The 20823-nt window shown below is 42.2% G+C and overlaps 1 protein-coding gene across 1 annotated transcript in view; it reads left to right on the top strand.

Annotated features, from left to right (window-relative positions):
* LOC101550549 (peroxisomal trans-2-enoyl-CoA reductase-like) overlaps positions 1-20823 on the top strand; it is a 32505-nt gene that overhangs the window by 9743 nt on the left and 1939 nt on the right. The window contains exons 2-7 of the mRNA XM_055122578.1: positions 3917-4050; positions 4768-4933; positions 7114-7195; positions 8833-8929; positions 12961-13068; positions 16858-16969. Coding sequence (XP_054978553.1) covers positions 3917-4050; positions 4768-4933; positions 7114-7195; positions 8833-8929; positions 12961-13068; positions 16858-16969 — 699 coding nt within the window. The remainder of the gene's footprint in view (positions 1-3916; positions 4051-4767; positions 4934-7113; positions 7196-8832; positions 8930-12960; positions 13069-16857; positions 16970-20823) is intronic.

The raw sequence follows: 20823 nt of genomic DNA, 5'->3' as shown, positions 1-20823 counted from the left end.
CCATAGTCTACATGACTATGGGCTTCCCAATACCTTGGTGGTTTCTGAGTAGGTTGGCTTTTTCTTTATTTTTTTTCTGGGGATGAGTTGCATATTTGTTTGTGCTCAGGGCTTACTCCTGGCTCTGTACTCAGCAATCATTTCTGGGCCAGCCATGGTTCCAGGAATTAAATAGAAGTCCAGCTCTATTAAGACAAAGATATGCTCTCTCTTGCCTTCATACTATCTCTCTGGCCCTATTTATTATTTTTTAATTTTTGGTTTGGGGGACATACTCGACGATGTTCAGGGGTTACTCCTGGTTCCTTGTTCAGGAATTACTCCTGGCAGTGCTCAAGGGACCTATGGAATACTGGGGATACGATCTGGTGGGCCATGTGCAAGGCAAATACCTATCCACTGTGCTTTCTCTTCAGCGCTTTTTTTTTTTTTAAGCGCGGTAACTGGCTTCCTCAGAAAAGGTGAGTGGCTTTCCCTAAGGATATTTTATTTTATTCCTGGCTCTGCACTCAGGAATTACCCCCTGGCGGTGCTCAGGGGACCATATGGGATGCTGGGAATCGAACCCGGGTCGACCGCATGCAAGGCAAACGCCCTACCCGCTGTGCTATTGCTCCAGCCCCTGGATTTTTTATTTTTTAACGGGGATAAATTTGTCACTATGGATTTAAGAATTGTAGATACCAGGTTGTATTTATGTGCGTGCGTGTGTGTGTGTGTGTGTGTGTGTGTGTGTGTGTTTATCCTTGCCCTGGTTACCCTGTGCCCTACTCTGGGAGCTAGAGGAAATGATACCTATCTTGTAGAAGAATTTTAAAGGAGGAGAGTGCCCAGAAGTGCCCATTTCTCTGTCCATCTTACTGATTTGATTAACAACTCTGACCTAAGGAAGTCCAAGTGAGTGTTAGATTCTGGCTTGACATGCATATTTGAGTTTTTTGTCCTCCTGATAGGAGAAAGTCCCTCCTAGAAACAGGAGAATAATGAATCAGGCTTCTCTTAGGAGTATAATTTTAGCGTTCTTAAAAATTATGCATAAAGTTTGATGAATTGGGTATTTTTTTAAGTTAGTAATTACTTCCAAGGAAATTAGGGTAAATCTTTTTTTAAAATGGCATGATAAAACTTCATACAGTTAGAATTTCAGAAAGTTTGGGCTGGAGTAATAGTAAGGCAGGTAAGGCATTTGCCTTGAATGACCCAGGTTGGATTCCCAGCACTCCACGTGGCTCCCACAAGTCTTTCAGAAGTGATACTTGAATATATTGCCAGGAATAAGCCCTGAGCACTGCTTGAAATGACCCTTAAAGCAATAAATAAATTAAAAATAATAGCTTGTTATGAAGTCCTTTACTTAACAATACAGAAACGATTCTGTCTTGTATGATTAAGATAGTTTGATCAGGTAAAAACCATTTTACTCTTTGTCTTTGAAAACTGTTCTACAGGGTGTATTTTGAATGTGAAATGTGGACCAGTATAACAGCTATAATATAGTTGTGATCATCAATGTTGTTAATTTACATATTTTATATCATTATGGGATTTCTCTGTCTCTGTCTCTCTGTCTCTCTGTCTCTGTCTCTGTCTCTCTCTGTCTCTCTCTCCCTCTCTCTCTCTTTCTCTTTCTTAGGAAGCTTGAACTTCCCTAAGCTCCTACCTCTACCCTTAAAAGTAAGCCTGCTTGCTTTATTTTTGCATGAAAAGAAGGAAACATTCTCTTTAGGGCATCCAAGATGATAAGACAACGTGGAACAGAACAATAAGGTTTTGTAAGGTAGGTGTAAGTCCCAAATGCAGTTCAATTATGTTCCTTAAGGAAAACCCTGGTGGCAATGTCAGTTTTCTCATAGTCCCTCCTATAACTCCATTTAACTTCAATTCTGGGCTGGAGCGACAGCACAGTGGTTGGGCGTTCGCCTTTCACGTGGCCAGAGAGCCCGGCAAGCTACCGAGAGTATGGAGCCCGGATGGCAGAGCCTGGCAAGCTACCCGTGCATATTGGATATGCCAAAAACAGTAACAATAAGTCTCTCAATGAGAGACATTACTGGTGCCTGCTCGAACAAATTGATGAGCAACAGGATGACAGTGAACTTCAATTCTTACTTTATCAGATGTGCAGTGGCCAATCATTTGAATGAAGTAACATAATTACTCTCCTTGCTCATCCTTCTTAATGCTGCCATATTGGGGGCTCTTTCAGTGTCAGGCGAATGAGGCCCATTGTTGCTACTGTTTTTGGCATATCGAATACGCCACGGGTAGCTTGCCAGGCTCTGCTGTGTGGGCAGGGTACTCTTGGTAGCTTGCCGGGCTCTCCAAGAGGGATGGAGGCTTTTAGGGCAGCTTCTAATCGCCCTTACAGGTGTTCCCAAGGTTCACACCATATTTGAACCCCATCAAATATGGTGCAGTAATTATGGAAAATGCTTTCTATTGTCTTCTTGCACACAGTGTTTCTAAAAAGATAATTTCTGTCTTCTTTGTCTTCCTTTCTCCGACTTTTAACATTTTTCACTTTAAGCTGCTTTATTAAATTTTGTCACTCGTGAATTTTTTTCCCCAGGATTTTTAAAGTGACTTTCACAATGCAAGTCATTTTAATTTTATTTGGGGGGAGGTATAAAGAGGGGAAGGGCTGAACCATACCAAGGGTAGCTGGGAGATACTTCCTGTTCTTATGCTCATGAGATGCTCCTGCCAGTGTTTGGGAACTATAATTTTTTGGAGGTGGGGTTGCGGGTGCTACTCCTTGTTGTGTTCTGAACTTACTCCTGGCTTTGCATTCAAGGATCACTACTGGCTGGGTTTGGGGGACTATATGAGGTGCCAGTAAATAAACCAGGGTTGGTTGCTTACGAGCTGTACTATTGCACGGGCCCTCATGGAAATATACTCAAGCTATATTCTGGAATGAAGTTAAATTACTTGGAAACAGTTTAATACTTTCCAAAAAATCTTGTTTTGAGTTCAATGTTGACCCAAACAGCTTTTACTCAAGGCTCATATTTCCTCACACCCACCTGAATATTTACCTAGTATGTCATAAAATGTTGTCATGGGGGAGCAGGTACTATTCCAGTGTTCTGTGAGCATCAAAGCTAATTACCAATGCTCATTTTGAGTGATTCTCCGTTCTCAGATCATTTATTTACCCATGAGTGCTGATCACAGTTCAGCTGAAGATAGGAGGCGATTCTGAGAATCTCTGAATTCCCTTTCTGTGTCACTCCCTTTACTCTCTGCCCTGTGTCGTTAGCTGTTTGGCCTCTCCAAACTCCCAGCTTTGCCTCCACCACCCAAAAAACCACTTACTTCTGAATGGGCTCCTCCTCCCTCCGCTGGAGTTAAAGTTTTAGTTGGGTGGTGGCTTTTGGGTGTGTATGAATGAGTCAAAATTCTATGCCACGTGCAGACAGGAAACTCTTTTTAAGGCTAAATGCAAGCTAGGTTAATCTCTCAATCCTCTGATGTGTATTTCTGCTCTCTGAGATCTCTAATTTGTGCTCCTTGCTGGCCAATGATGGAATAACCTCCGTTTTATATGAATATTTTTTCTTTAAGTAGTTTTGGTCTGCTGGGTGAGAGTTCAATTCTTTCTACTCCAATATGTCTGGAAGCAGTTTTCACGTGAAATATTTTTTTTTTTTTGCTTTTTGGGTCACACCCAGCGATGCTCAGGGGTTACTCCTGGTTTTGCACTCAGGAATTACTCCTGGCAGTGCTTGGGGGACCATATGGGATGCCGGGGATCGAACCCGGGTCAGCCGCGTGCAAGGCAAACGCCCTACCCGCTGTGCTATCACTCCGGCCCCCAACGTGAAATATTTTCTAATACTAAATTTGGAACTTGTAAAACCAAAGCAAAAGCATATTAACCATGCTGACTTGTTCTTTGACAATTTTCTCTCAGGATGTAACGTGGTCATCGCATCCCGTAAATTGGAGAGATTAAAATCTGCTTCAGTTGAAATGAAGGCCAACCTACCTGCCAATAGCCAGGTTCAAATCACTCCTCTACAATGCAACATCCGTAAAGAAGAGGAGGTAAGATGCATAGAAGCCAAGAGATTTTTTGACTCATTCATTTTAATTTGCATAGAGAGAGAGTCTCCTTAGCCTGACTGTGTTTTAGTGTTTGTTTTATTTTGGGGTCACATCCAGCTCTACTCCAGGCTAACTCCTGGCCATGTGCAGGACTAAGCCCTCCTTTCAGGGCTGATGGGACCGTTCCTGGTGTTGGACACTGAACTCCAGTTGGCCACGTGCAAGACCAGTGCTTTCCCCACTGCTCTATCTCTCTGGCCCTGGGCCTTTATTAATAGCTCATAGAGAAGTCTGTATGGGAATGTGTTTCCCTTAGTGATATCTTGACCTGGTAAACTCAGAAGAGGTAGAGAAGCAGGATCGGGAAGCAAGAAGAAGCACGGATGTGTTTGTAACTTGGGACTGACTGCCTCTCAATGTTATTTGCCCTTGAAACCATTCTTAATGCTGCATTTAACCTGATTCTCCGTTATCCTAGATTGTTAGCTCACACATTAACACCACAATGGACACCTGCTTTACTCCAGAGTTTTCCGGGCTTTTGGAGAAACCTTTCTATCCCAATGACAACTTTAGCTTTATGGTCTCGAGGCATTGGGAGACTCTGATTGATGGTGCAGTGTGAGAGGCTGCAAGGTGAGAGTCCTCTAGAGCAACCCTTTGGTCCGAGTGAGAAGGTAGGGTATTAATGACTTTGCTGTCATTGTTTTTCTTTAGGTGAATAGTTTGGTCAAATCCACTTTAGATATTCATGGTAGGATTGATTTCTTGGTGAACAATGGAGGGGGCCAGTTCATGGCTCTCGCAGAAGACATCAGTTCCAAGGGATGGAATGCTGTGATCGAAACCAACCTGACGGGCACCTTCTACATGTGCAAAGCAGGCAAGTGTGACCTATAACATACACAGAAATTCAAGGTATTTTTATTTCGAGGGAAGCCAGGGGCCAAGGATATGGCTCAGAGTTAAAACACAAATCTTTTATGCATGAGAAAATAATAATTTAAAAAATGTCCAATCCTGAAATGAATGTCATTTATTTCTCTCTCACGTAAAAAAGTAACCACGGCCAGAAAGAATACAAAGTGGGGCTATGGTGCATTCTTGCATATAGTTCACCCCCTTTATTTTTTTCTTTTTGGGTCACACCCGGCGATGCACAGGGGTCACTCCTGGCTCGTGCACTCAGGAATTACCCCTGGAGGTGCTCAGGAAACCATATGGGATGTTGGGATTCAAACCTGGGTCGGAAACCACGTGCAAAGCAAACTCCCTACCTGCTGTGCTATCTCTCCAGCCCCCACCCCTTCTTGATCCCTGTAAGCTCCTACTCTCCTGGGCATGGCCAGGTTGAGTGCTGGAGGTCCCCACTTTTAGCTGCAGTGGTTTGGGTACTCTCCAGCACTGTCGACCCTGACTAGCCCTGCATCTTGGGGCCCTTGCCTTGCAGCATGGTTGGTCAAGAATCACTGTGAGTTTTATGGGACCCCTAAGCACTGGTAGCGAAGCTCAGCCCCCAAATCCTAAAGCCCAGGTTATGGCCAGATTTAAGGCTGGTGAATCAGAACACTCCCCCATGTCTCCAGGTGACTCTAAACTGGAGGAAACGAGATGCTCTTTTTGTTCTGACTTTGCCTTGTGCATTTCTTCTGGTAATTGGTTCTTAACCTCCAGTTTCCTTCTCAATAAACTAATATTCTGCTGAGTAAGTCCATTTCCTGAGTTCTGTAAGCCCCAAACCCTACAGCAACCAAATAAATAAAATCCAGAAAGAAGATTGTAAGGACCTCTGACTTATAGCCGGAGTATCAGAAGTACAGGGAACCGCCTGGGCTTGTTCTGGTATCTGAAAAGTAAGTGTTCCTCATCTGGTATTGGAACAGGTAAACCATGGCACATTTATGCAATGGAATGCTATTCAGAAAAACAAAATAAATGCTACTGCCCGCTCCACATAGTTATCATTCTAAGTGAAATGTCAGGGACTAAAGATCACATTTTGTGTGATTCCTTTTCTTTCCTTATTTTTAGTTTTTTTGTTTGTTTGTTTGTTTTGTTTGGTTTCGTTTGGTTTTTTGTTTGTTTGCTTTGGGACCACACCCAGCTCTGTTCAGGACTTATTCCTGGCTGCACTCAGGGATCATTTCTGAAATGCTCAGGAGACCATATGGAGAGTCAGGGATCGAACCCTTGTTTGGCCTATCGAAGTCAAATATTCTGTCTGCTCTGGCTCCTTTTGTGACTCCATTTGTTTGAAATATTCAGAAAAGGCGAATCAAAAGAAGCAGAAAATAGATGATTATTCCCTGGGAAATGATTACACTATAAAAAGGCCAAAAAAAAAAAAAAACCCAAAACACCCAAAAAATCCTCAAACTAAACAGATTTCTCTGAAGGTGGTAGAAAGATTTTAAAATTGTATGAATGATGGTTACCCAAGTCCTTATGAAAAAAACTAGTTAAGATGTAACTGTGTCTGCACCCCTTGGTGTATTCAATATGCCAAAAACAGTAACAACAAGTCTCACAATGGAGATGTTACTGGTGCCTGATGGAGCAAATCGATGAACAACAGGATGACAGTGCTACAGTGCTAAGATGTAACTGTAGAATTCTTGAATTTTAGGGCTGGAGCGATAGCACAGTGGGTAGGGTGTTTGCCTTGCACTCGGCCAATCCGGGTTCAAATCCCAGCATCCCATATGATGCCCTGAGCACCTGAGCACCGCCAGGAGCAATTCCTGAGTGCAGAGCCAGGAGTAACCCCTGTGCATCACTGGGTGTGATCCAAAAAAAAAAAAAATCTTGAATTTTTTGGTATATAAATTGCCCAATCAGAGTATAAAAGGATAAAATAGGACCACAGTTAGGATACATGCAAGGCTGGTTTGATGCCTTAGCCACATGACACGAGCATCTCAGGGTGTAGACCAAGCACTACCTAGGAGATGCTGGTGGTCCCTCCTCTCCTCCCGCTACCCGCCCCTCCCCCCCAAGAGGCATGCTGGAACAGGGGCCAGGAAAAAGATTAGGGACTAATAGGATTTGTCTGTATCTTAACAGTTTACAAATCCTGGATGAAGGAGCATGGAGGGTCAATTGTCAACATCATTGCCCTGACTAAAAATGGATATCCAGGATTTCTGTAAGCATTTTCACAATGTTGCTTCAAGTGTTTTTGGATGTTTGTTGACTGAACAGAGAAAGATTCCTTAATTCAAGACAGTCTGTCCCTTTAATGAGTTTAGAGGATCTGTACTGAGCGTTTCCCTTTATTAACTTAAAAATAGGTTCTTCTAGTATATCTCATTCCATATTAGTGTTAGTAGAATTATAGTAAGAAAATAGGACACTGAAATAACTTTGTATTGGATGTTTTGAGGATTAACATTTTTTTGTATTTCTGTAATTCAAATTTTGCCGAATGTGTCTGTATTTTATCCTGTAGTTCAAATCCGGGTGTTACTAGATAGGCCATCATTTTCAGTCAGTATTTTTTTTTGTTAAGGAACAGAAATGAATCTAATATATATTAATTTAGATTGAACACTGTGAATTTGCTTAGATGAGTTTAGAGAGAAGAGCTAAGTTACTGCTCCATGTGAAATTTTCCATATTTGTCTTTAATTTTTAATTCTAAATTTTGAGAAATGTTTACAGTATGGGGCTAGAGATATAACCCAGCAGCCTCGAGCATGGGAAGTGAGTTGAATCCCAAACTCCACAAGAATAGTAATGTTTTGTTTGTTTGTATTGGGGTCACACCAGAGATGTTTAGGGCTTACTCTGGGCTCTGTACTCAGGAATCACTCCTGGTAATATTTTGGGGACAGTGGGATGCTGGGTGTCAAACCCAGGTATGCAAGGCAAACACCCTACCAACCATGCTATTGCTCCAGCCAAAGTTATTTCTTTTAATATGTATTGGGAACTGATTTTTATTTAATGAAAGGGAGATACTGATCTGATTTAGCCTGTTGGCTCATTAGATTGTTTTCTCCTAGTGTAAAGGACCAAAGAGAACTGGGGAAAAACAAGTTTGCTAAGAAACTACAAGCTAAACTATTAAAAAGCAGTTTTAAAAAAATTTAGGTCTGGAGAGAGCCCAAGGTGTTTGCATGATGCCTGTCTCTGGAGCACTGATGGGACCAACCCAACAAATTCCTGAATGCAGAGCCAGATTCTAAGCCAAAGTCTGTCTACATGTTCGGCTTGAGACCTCATAGAGGTGTATGTCTACTGGTTTCGAATCTCCATGTAGAAATACATTAAAATTTATTTAAATTTTTGAATCTCTGAAAGTTATTTAAATTTTGGTATGCCTAGCATTTTGATTACAATTTCTGGCCATTAGATAGATTTCATACTATATAATTTCACACTGTAAAATTGATTTTAAAGGTAACCTAACTTGTGACCCTCACAGTTGTCAATTAGTTTTTCTCCACACTAAGATGCTCTTCAAATGAGCATTATTTGAGCATTATTAGAGCAGTATTCCTCTAATGCTCCTGGTATTTGGGGGGATCTTATGGGAACCAATTCACAACAGATTTGTTTGACCCTCAGCTAGCTGGGCTTTAATGTTGGGAAATCTGGTTCTTTTCTAATGGGAGAACAGACTTGGAAAACAGAGACCTTTATTAAAGATAAGCAATATGTATTTTTTAAAGAAGAAGCTCTTGCAGGGATCTGACAGATCATTAACACACCTATCCATTTAGATACTAAGAAAAAAATGGACAGGATGGAATTGTTTTGCATATATTTTGTCTTTTCAAGACACAGTGGAGCTGCCAGAGAAGGTGTTTACAACCTCACCAAAACCTTAGCCATTGAGTGGGCTAGCAGTGGAGTGAGAATCAACTGTGTTGCCCCAGTAAGTAAGCATTTGCGCTGAAAGCTCTTGATTTACTATGCGATTCTAATTATTCTTGTGTTGTAGATGATATTTTAGTTAATGCTGGCATATATTTCTAAAAATAGAAAATTTTGAAAGACTAGTTTGTTTTATGAAACTATTATTTGGTTCACAAACATATTCTCAAGAATGTTAGATCAGACCAATGATTTCTCAGTTCTGGCTGTATATTAGAAACATCTATGCAATTGTTTGAAAATAATGACACAGAAGTTAACTCCTAACCATGAAACCCAGACATATGCATTTTGAAAAATCCCTAAGTAAATTCAACTGCATGGTAAAGTGGAAAATCACTCCTTTAAACAATAAATTCATCCATATTATTGTGTTATTTCTGGTTATATCATAATCCCTTACTCGGGGAAGTCAAATTTCTAGGAAGCTTAAGTGAAGTACCTAGTTGAACTGGAAGTAGAGAAAATTTATTTGACATATAATAATTATTCATAATTTAATTATAATATGTTTAACATAACTTCCAAAGCATACATTTTTTTCTATATATTGTATATATATGGGCTGGAGTGATAGCACAGCAGTTGGGCATTCACCTTTCACGCGGCTGACCCGAGTTCGATTCCTCCGCCCCTCTCGGAGAGCCCGGCAAGCTACCGAGAGTATCAAGCCTGCACAGCAGAGCCTGGCAAGCTACTCGTCCGTATTGGATATGCCAAAAACAGTAACAATAAGTCTCTCAATGAGAGACGTTACTGATGCCCGCTCGAACAAATCAATGAGCAACGGGATGACAGTGACAGTGACAGATATTTGTATATATTACTTGATAGATAGCTTAAGTTTTCTTGGGAATTACATTTTGGTGAGGTACTACAAGAAAGATAAATAATCAAGGAGCGATAGTAGTAGGTCAGGCATGTGCAAGGCACGTGGCTCCATCTCCGGAACCCAGGAGTGTTCCCTGAGGGCAGATCCAGGAGTAAGAATTGAGCACTGCCTGCTCTGTTCCCATACCCCCCCAAAAAACAACCCCAAAACAAGCACTGTAGCACAGTGTTGTTCTTTGATTTGCTCGAGCAGGCACCAGTAACATCTCCATTGTGAGACTTGTTACTGTTTTTGGCATATCGAATACGCCACGGGTAGTTTGCCAGGCTCTGCCATGCAGGTGGGATACTCTTGGTAGCTTGCCTGGCTAGAGGGACAGAGGAATCAAACCCGGGTAGGCTGTGTGCAAGGCAAATGCCCTACCCGCTATGCTATCGCTACAGTCCTACCCCCAAACAAAATGGCATTAAATGAAATACCTCAGCCTGCAAAACACAGCTAAAATGTCTCTATGATTTTATTACAAATTCCAGTTCCAGCACTGCCACTTGAGGGCCATTATGTAAGAGAGAAGACTTCGTGTGATATATTAAACAGCATCACATGTAGTTCCACTCTTGACTTTAGCCTTTGGCCTCTAAAAGTGTACTTCTTGAAATCTATATTATGTTTGATTTCTAAGAGAACTTCTTAAGTTTAGTATCCAAATCTTAATACTTCTAGAAGATGTCATACCCTTTAAATCAAAACTTAGAACTCGTTTAATAGAAAAACCAGTGTATTAGGGCTGGAGAGACAGGATAGCAGCATGTAGAGTACTTACTCGTCTGACTTGAGGCAGACCTGGGTTGATCCATCGCATCCACCATGGTCCTCAAAGTCTTTCCAGCAATGAGTCCTGAGCACAGAGTCAGGAAGAAGTCCTGGGTACAACCAGGCGTGGCTGAAAAATAAGAGATGGAGGAGTGGGGCCTGTGGGGGTTGGTCAGGGAAAAGAAAAGGAGAGGGGGAGGAGGAGGAGGAAAAGGTGAAGGAGAATAGGAGGTGGAGGAGGAGAATGGCAGTGGCAGGAGTGGAAGACTTGTGTTGTGTTGTGTTGTGTTGTGTTGTGTTGTGTTGTGTTGTGTTGTGTTGGCCAGAACGTACATGGAGAGATTCATACCACCAGTTTCTTCAACTTACTTTGACTCCCGATGGACAACATATATATTATCCACCTTATGATCTCATTTTTGTTGAGGCACTGTGGTTTTACAGTACTGTTAATGATATTTTATGAGCAGAGTATTTCAGCACCTTAACCATAGCCACCCCCAGAGAGTCAGTGTAGCTCCACACGCCAACTCTCAGGTTCTGTTGCTATTGGCCATTTGTTGTCCTCTGATAATATTTTGTTATATTCCGAACATAACAGAGGTCATTCTGCATCTGTCTCCCTCCTTCTGACTTACCTCACTCAACTAGATATCCTCTTGTTCCATGCATGTGGTGACAAATTGCATAATTTCATCTTACACATAATGATTATTTTTTAATTTTCCTTTATTTTTGGGAGTGGGAGGGGTCTACATCTGGCAGTACCGAGGGCTTCCTCCTGGCTCTGATCTCAAGAATCAGTCCTGACAGAGCTTGTAGGAGGACCGTATGTGGTTCTGGGTATCTAACCCATCTGGCCCCACGCAAGGCAAATACTCATCTGGCAAATACTCTACCCACTGTACTATTAATCGGGCCCCTAAATCAAGATTTTTTTTTCTGGATAAACAAAGCTTTATTCTTTGAATTAAACTTGGGTTTCAGACATTGTGCATAGATTTATTTACATTGTGTTTATTAATTATTAGAGGCTTTTTTTAAGGTTGAAAATAATTGTTATTTTTTAAATCATAAGAAGCAAGTGACTGAGTCTTTTAGAATTAAAAAACTAAAAAGGATGCAAACAAGCTTTGCCATATTAATTATTAGAGGCCTTTTACGTGTAGATGCACATTAGCAAAGATTTAATTGTATTTCTATTATTGCACAATACTAACCTTAAGGAGTTTCTCACGTTTTTAGGTGGTTTAGGTTAAAAATGTCACTGTGACTTTAATACTGTAGACAAAAATTAAAACTTTCTGAGACTAGAGAGTCAGAACAGTTGCCTTCCATGCAACCGACCTGGGTTCAGTCTTCAGTATCCCATCGGGTCCCCCGAACACAACCCCAGGAGCAATTTCTGACTGCAGAGCCAGGAGCAACCCCAGAATATCACCAGGTGTGGCCCCCCCAAACAAACAACCACAAAAACAACCACTTTCTGAGGAAGATTTTATTATCCACAGGAAGCATAAAATACTATGAATCCTGAAAATTTTTTTAAATTTTATTTTCATAAAGTTGTTCACAATGAATCCTGAAAATTTTGCTCCAGAGATGATATTTTCAATTTTGCTCCAGTGATGAGATTGAGAGCTCTAAAAACTAGTTAGCTGGATCAGTTTTCTTTGTTGTTGTTTTTGTTTTCAAATCAAGATTTTTAATGCAAAAATGTAGTTAAATTTTTTTTCTTTTTGGGTCACAACCCAGCGATGCTCAGGGGTTACTCCTGGCTTTGCACTCAGGAATTACTCCTGGCGGTGCTTGGGGGACCATATGGGATACCAGGGATTGAACCCGGGTCGGCCACGTGCAAGGCAAACGCCCTACCCTCTGTGCTATAGCTCCAGCCCCGTAGTTAAAATTTTTGTCTGTGGTTGTGTTCTTGCTTAACAGTCATGAAAATATTGCATCTTCTAAGTGTCCTTTGATCATGGCCATGTAAAGCTGTCAAGTAGGGCAGTGCAGCCAAATAGGAAAGAGACCCTCTCTGCCGTTGTTCCCAACAAACTGCCTCTCCAATCTACTCACAGAGTTACACTCTCAGAAATCCTTGTCTTTCCAGGAAAAAAAATAACCTAGAACATAACTGGTTATTAGGTAGCTGGAGTTGCACAGTGAATATTCAGGTAATCCATTGACATGACTGGGTGGTTGACCTCTGACAATGTTGGGGAAAAAATGCCTAGTTAACTTCTACTGAAAAAAAAATGCTTAACTTCTATTACCCTGAAGTCAATTTATTTTGGATATTATTTGATAGACTGCTTTCATGTCCTTATAGTTCACATTTAATTAATTATATGTACTTTATTCTGTTCCCATTTTATTTTTAAACACAGGGGATAGTTTATTCCCAGACTGCTTTTAACAACTATGGTCTTTTGTCAAATAACCTATTTGGAGACTTTGAGAAAATCCCAGCTAAAAGAATTGGAGTTCCTCAGGAGGTAATATCTATTTCTAATACTGACCCAAATTACTTTTTTATTCTTTAGACCCTACACTTGATCTGAGCCATAAGGTTGAGAAGCGATTTTTTATAGTTTAGACATTTCTGATATTTGGTGTCCTTTGACATTGTCTGTTTGACTGATAGAGAGCATCACTCCTATTGCCACCAAATAATTTCCCTTTTGGCTCCTGGCTCTCAGGAATATACAGCTGTGTTTTGAGTACTCATCAGAGTCTTTATTCAGGAGTGAATGCTGTGTTAACTAACACCATGTCTGCTTTTTTCATTGTAACTTTCAGCTGCATTATTTTTGTCCCATGGTGTTTACTGATATGCAGGACCCAAAGTCAGCCAGGACATCACAATAATATCAAGTGCCATGTGGATCTTCCACGGGCCAGATTGGGTGACCAGATTGAAGTATGCAAAGATTAGCCATTTTTAAAAAAAAAATTTTTAAATTTTATTGAATCACTGTGAGTTAGTTACAAGCTTTCATGTTTGGGTTACAATCTCACAATGATCAAACACCCATCCCTCCACCAGTGCATATTCCCCACCACCAATATCCCCAGTATAACCCTCCTTTCCCATCCTCCCCCTGCTTCCATGGCAGACAATATTCCCCATACTCTCTCTCTACTTTTAGGCATTATGGCTTGCAACACAGGCACTGAGAAGTCATCATGTTTGGTCCATTATCTACTTTCGGCACGCATCTCCCATCCCAACTGGTTCCTCCTGCCATCATTTTCTTAGTGATCCCTTCTCTATTCCATCTGCCTTCTCCCCTTTGCTCATGAAGCAGTCTTCCAGCTATGGGGCAATCCCCCTGGCCTTTGTATCTACCGTCCTTGGGTGTCAGCCTCATGTGATGCTACCCTACACTCCACAAATGAGTGCAGTCCCTCTATGTCTGTCCCTCTCTTTCTGACTCATTTCACTTAGCATGATATTCTTCATTTTTATCCATTTATAAGAAAATTTTGTGACTTCATCTCTCCTAACAGCTGCATAGTATTCCATTGTGTAGATGTACCAAAGTTTCTTTAACCAGTCATCTGTTTTAGGGCTTGCCAGCCCCTGCCGTGTGGGCGAGGTTCTCTCTGTAGCTTGCCAGGCTTTCCAAGAGGGGCAGAGCAATCGAACCCAGGTCGGCTTGGTGCAAGGCAAATGCCCTACCTGCTGTGCTATCGCTCCAGCCCTCCTAAAGTGTAAATTAAAAAATTAATAAACAATAAAAACTTAAAGTCAGAAATATAGCATTTTGAACATACCTTGAAAAACAGAGTTACTATGGAAGAACAGGAAAACAAGACAAAAACCAAAATAGAGATTTTAAAGGGCCAAGTGTTAGCAGATAGGGTGTTTGTCTTGCACATGATTGACAAGAATTTGATCTCTGGCTTCCCATATGGTTCTCTGAGCACTACTAGGAGGATTTCCTGAGTGTAGAGCCAGGAGTAACTAACCCCTGAGCATCATAGGTGTAGACCCCAAACAAAAAATCAAACAAACAATAAACAAAATATGTCATATTTCTCAATAGAAGCACTTTTATTAAAATCAAATTTCCATAAATTAATGTATATATCACTACATGTATATAAACATGTAGCACAGTGGGTAGGGCATTTGCCTTGCATGCGGCTGACCCAGGTTCTATTCATCCACCCCTCTTGGAGAGCCCGGCAAGCTACCGAGAGTATCTCGCCTGCACAGCAGAGCCTGGTAAGCTACCCGTGCCATATTCGATATGCCAAAAACAGTAACAACAAGTCTCACAATGGAGATGTCACTGGTGCCTGCTGGAGCAAATCGATAAGCAACGGGATGACAGTGATGCAGTGACACAGTGATATGTATGTATTTGTATGTCTTGATGTTTGAGCCACACCTAGCAGTGCTGAGAAGCTACTCCCTAAGAACTCAGGGATCATTTCTGTAAGTGCTCAGGGGACCAGGTGATACCAGGGGTTGAACCTGAGTTTTTTAATTTTTGTAATCACCATGAGCATCAAAGCGGGGGAGAGTGGTTAAGTCAGAGCTGATGTCCCTTTTTGGGTTGAACTTTCACACCAAGCTACTGACCCACCTGTTTCTCAGTGACATATTTGGGGACTGGGGTTGGAATGTAGCTGTGGTTTAACAAGGGACTCCCTAGAGCTCTTCATATTTTCAAACATCTGGAAAAGGGATAGCTGAACTGACGGAATCTTAGGTTGGCTTGTGAGATGCCGTGCACTTATTTACAAATTATGAAATTAAGCGCTACGACCAGAGAGAGATCATACAGGGTCAGAGCACTCACTTGTCTTGCACCTGGCTGGTCCAGATTGGGTCCCTGGAGCTGCAGATGCTCTCCCAAGGGGTGTCCGGACTGATCTCTGAGCACAGAGCAGGGAGTAGTAAGCCCCAAGCACCAGTGGGTTGTACTCAGTGCACCACCCCAACCGCCCTTCCTCCAATAAATTTTTTTTAAAAAGAAGAAACAGGTCAAATGAGATCCGTATTTTTTTTTTTTTTTTTGCTTTTTGGATCACACCCAGCAATGCTCAGGGGTTAGTCCTGACTTTGCACTCAGGAATTACTCCTGGCGGTGCTTGGGGGACCATATGGGATGCCGGGGATCGAACCCGGGTCGGCCACGTGCAAGGCAAACCCCCTACCCGCTGTGCTATCGCTCCGGCCCGAGATCCGTATTTTTAAATTATTAAGCAGATAATGAATGAGGGGTTGGCTTCCCTTGACAGAACCCTGCCTCTGGGTGTTTGCCCTGCCTTCTCTGACCAAAAGGTGGGTTTTGAATGTGACCCTAAATCTAGGTCATTTTTATTCTCTCCAGCTATTGTAGCCATTTTGTAACCTGTCATTATTGCAACCAATGAGAGGGCCTCTACCCAACTTACCTCCACAGGCCTCACGGGGTGGTACTGAATAATCCAGCGTGATGGAACATGCAGGGTGTGGAAGGAACCAGATGGTTTGTAATGGCAAACAAGCCAGCAAAAACACTGTCTGTTTTTAGCTTCTTCCCATCATTTACCTGATTCAACATGCCAACTCCTTCGTCTCCTGCCACTTAGTCGCCTGATTTGAAGGATGTTCACATGGCGACAGGACTGACTTTTCCTTAGCTCATGGAGCACACGCACTGTAGAATTCATTATAGAGTCCTGTGATTTTTGTTTGTTTAGTTTTTCTTTGTTTTGGGACCTTGTGCTGCAGTTCTCAGGCTTTCTCTTGGCTCTGTGCTCAAGGATCAATCCTGGTGAGTTCACGGACTTTATGGGATGATGTGGATCATGTTTAGGGAAACACCCTACCTGCTTACTATTGCCCTGGTCCCAGTCCTGTGCTTTTTTTTTTTTAATTAGTGAATCACCATGAGGTACAGTTACAGACTTACAAACTTTCCTGTTTGCGTTTCAGTCATACAATGATCGAGTACCCATCCCTCCACCAGTGCCCATTCTCCACCACCAATGATCCCAGTATCCCTCCCACCCCTCCCCCACCCCATCCTCCACCCCCGCCTCCACCTCTGTGGCAGGGCATTCCCTTTTGTTCTCTCTCTCTTTTTGGGTGTTGTGGTTTGCAATAGAAGTATTGAATGGCCATCGTGATCAGCCTATAGTCTTCTTTCGGCACGCATCTCCCAACCCAAGCGGGTCCTCCCAACACCCTTTACTTGGTGCGTTTTGATGTGTCCCCCCGGAATGGAAAGCAGCCCCGGATGTGGGAGAGTGCTTTGCTTTGCTGTGTCCTGTGTTTTTGTCTGCAGGTCTCTCCCTTGGTCTGCTTCCTGCTCTCGCCAGCAGCTTCCTTTGTTACTGGACAGTTGGTGACTGTGGACGGGGGCCAGTCCCTGTATAGTCAGTCATTTCAAGTACCAGGTGAGCACTCCAGCACTCCAGAAATAGTCATCACTAATGTGACACTTTTTCTTTATTTCTTTTGCTTTTTTCTTTTTCAAATTACGGTGCGATATACAGTTACAAAGTTGTTCATGATTGGGTTTCCGCTCATAGAACATTCCACCACCCATCTTTTCACCAGTGTACATTTCCCAGTACCGATGTCTCCAGTTTCCCTTCTTCTACCACCCCTAGTCTTTCTCTAGGGCAGGCACTTTTCTTCTCTCTTACTCTCTTTCCTTTCCTTTTAGGTATTAGGTTTTACAATACAGGCACCAAAAGGTTATCATGTATATCCCTTTACCTACTTTCAGCATTCAATTCTTGTCCAGAGTGATCATTTCCAACTATTAGTGTCATAGTGGTCCCTTCTCTATCCTAACTACCCGCTGTCCAATCCTGGACCAGTCCTCCTGGCCGTCATTTCTACTATCCTTGGATAATAATCTCATGCTACATTTTTTGATATCCCACAAATGAGGGCAATCATTCTGTCTGTTCCTCTCCTTTGGAGTCATTTCACTCAGCATGATACTCTTAGATATCCATCCATTTATACACAAATATCATGACTTTATTTTTCCTGGTGGCTGTGCAGTATTCTATTGTGTAGATGCACCACAGTTTCTTTATCCAGTTGCCTGTTCTGGAGCACCCGGGTTGTTTCCAGATTCTGGCTATCATGAATAGTGCTGCAGTGAACACAGAAAGTGCAGATGGCTTCTTCTGTTGTGTTTTTGGGGCCTTCAGGGTATAGTCCCAGAAGTGGAATTGCTGGGTTGTATGGAAGCTCAATTTCTAGTTTTTTGAGTAATGCCCATACTACTTCCCCAAAAGGCTGGACTAGTCAGCATTTCCACCAGCAATGACTGAGAGTTCTCTTCTCCCTGCATCCACTCCAGCACTGGTTGTTCTTGTTCTTTTTTGATGTGTGCCAGTGTTTGTGATGTGAGATGATATCTCATTGTTGTTTCGATTTGCATCTCCTTGATGATAGAACAGCAGGCAGGGCGTTTGCCTTGCACGCAGCCAACCCCGGGTTGATTCCTCCGCCCCTCTCGGAGAGCCCAGCAAACTACCAAGAGTATCCCGCCCGCATGACAGAGCCTGGCAAGCTACCTGTGGTGTATTCGATATGCCAAAAACAGTAACAACAAGTCTCACAATGGAGACGTTACTGGTGCCTGCTCGAGCAAATTGACAGTGCTACAGTGCAGATGATTAGTGATGTAAAGCAATTTTTCAAGTGCCTTTTGTATTTCTTCATTGAGGAAATTTCTGTTCATTTCTTCTCCCCATGTTTTGATAGGGTTGGATGTTTTTTTATTGTAAAGTTCTGCCAGTTATTTATTTATCTTTGATATTAAACCCTTATCAGATGGGTATTGGGGAAACAATTTTTTTTCGATTCTATGAGCTGTGTTTGTATCTTGGTCACTATATTTCTTTGATACACAGAAAATTCTTAGTTTAATGCAGTCCTATTTGCTTATCTTTGCTTACACTTGCTTAGTCAGTGGTGTTTTATCTTTGAAGATGCCTTTAGCTTCAGTGTCATGACGCTGCCAATGTTTTCCTCCATAAACCTTAGGGATTCAGGTCTGTTGTTGAGGTCTTTTATCCATTTGGATCTGACTTTTGTGCATGGTGTTAGAGGTCCGAGTTCATTTTTTCACATGTAGCTTCCCAGTTTTCCCAGCATCACTTGTTGAAGAGGCTTTCCTTGCTCCCCTTCACATTTCTTGCTCCTTTATCAAAAATTAAATGATCATATATTTGAGGATCTGTGTCAGGATATTCAATGTTATTCCACTGATCTGCTAGTCTGTCCTTATTCCAATACCATGCTGTTTTAATTACCACCATGCTGTAATACAGTTTGATGTTGGGTAAGGTGGTACCTCCCATCTTCTTTTCTCCAAGAATTGCTTTATTGGCTGTTCATTCCACTGCTTCTCTCATATCCTCCTGTGTTTTATTGACTCTTTGTTCCACTGTTTCTTTGAGCTCATTAAACATTCTCACCATTTCGTCTCTGAATTCTTTATCGGAGAGATTATGTATATGGATATTCCTTATTGAGGCTTCAGTGATCCTATCTACATCTAATTTTCATGGAAAAGTGTTTCCCCTTGGAAATTATGGGGATCTGAAAGTTGTTTCTTCCAGTACTCTATCAGCATACCCGTCACCCCTTCACTACCAGGGAGGACCCTGGAAAAGTTTGGTGTGTGGTGGTCTCTTCTTTCCCCTTCAGGGATCTTCCCTTTTTCTTTGGTATTCCTGTGTAATTTGTGTGGAGCCTTTTTTACTGATTGAGGGAACATGTTCTTTGGTCTGAACTTACTGTTACTTTTTGCTTAGGGTTGTATTGTTTCTTGAGCTCACCATTATTCTTGTGAGTTTTGGGGTAATGTTGCTTGGAGTAGGGGCTAATGTGGTTGGGGTAGGCAGGCTACCCCGGTGAGAGATTGGTATAAGAGGACAAGATTTGGATCTAGTGGAATATGGAAGGGGAGAATAAAAGAAAACCATTCCCACTGCCGGTTTGACCTGTGGGGAGGGCCACATGTTGGCAGACTTCCTGCAGTCACGGTTCCATCTTCCCCTCCACAAGCCTTGGTGCCCTGTAGAGTACCAGCTCCAGGGAAGCTTCATTCCACTGTAGTCGCCTCTCAATGCTGGAAAAAAACACGCCCCACAGGACACTTTTAATGTTTAGGTGATCTAAGTGATGCAGGAGCAGTATGGGGGGGAAGTCTGTGTTTGTCCACAGTTCCCAGATTCTTTAATATATTCAAGAATAAAACTATTGAGTAATAAAGATGCTCAGAATCAGAGTTAGAAAGTAGAAGAGTTTCTTGGAAAGTAGAAGAGAAAGGAAAAGGAGATCTCTCATGTGTGTGTGGGGAATTAGTATAGGACTAGGTTAACTATAACTTTTTCTGTGTGTGTTGGGGGGGGTTATAGGAAAATTTGGTCTTTGTGTCATAGTGAATTCAGGAAATTAAAGATTTTTCTGTGTAGGGCCGTTTTTAAGAAAATTTTTTTTATTAGAAAATCACTGTGACATACAGTTACAAACTTAGGAACTTTTGTGTTTGCATTTCACTCATACATTGATCATTTACCCATCCCTCCACTAGTGCCCATTCACCTCCACCAATGATCCCAGTATCCCTCTCACCACCCCCACCCCATCCCCCACCACCCCACCCTGCCTCTGCAGCAGGGCATTCCCCTTTGTTCTCTCTCCTTTTGGGTGTTGTAGTTTGCAATAGAGGTATTGGGTGGCCTTCATGTTCGTTCCATAGTCTACTTTCAGTTCGCATCTTCCAACCCAAATGGATCCTCCGAACATCCTCTACTTGGTGTTCCCTTCTCTATCTGAGCTGCCTGTTCCCCCAGAATGTGAGGCCAGTTTCCAAGCTGTGGGGCAGACCTCCTGGTCCTTATCTCTACAACTCTTGGGTGTTAGTCTCCCACTCCGTCATTTTATATTCCACAGATGAGTGCGATCTTTCTATGTCTGTCTCTCTCTTTCTGAATCATTTCACTTAACATGATACTTTCCATGTTGATCTGCTTATATGCAAATGGTGCTGGCAAAACTGGACAACAACATGTGTAGGGCCTTTTAAATAAAAATCGGACTCTACAGTGACAAGAATGTTACAGAGAGCACATGAATACTACAGAGTCCTCCCTGCCCCACGGCACCCAGCTTCTGCAGTCAAAAACCTCTACAACCCAACAGCCACCACGTTCAAGGCCACTTCTCACACTCTGGGGCCGAGCCTCACATATGAGTAAACATACTCCCGGACCACAAA

This window comes from Sorex araneus, chromosome X, assembly GCF_027595985.1.
Source record: "Sorex araneus isolate mSorAra2 chromosome X, mSorAra2.pri, whole genome shotgun sequence".
Lineage (NCBI taxonomy): Eukaryota > Metazoa > Chordata > Mammalia > Eulipotyphla > Soricidae > Sorex > Sorex araneus.
Note: the sequence above shows the minus strand (reverse complement) of the source record. Positions and strands in the feature narration are given on the sequence as shown.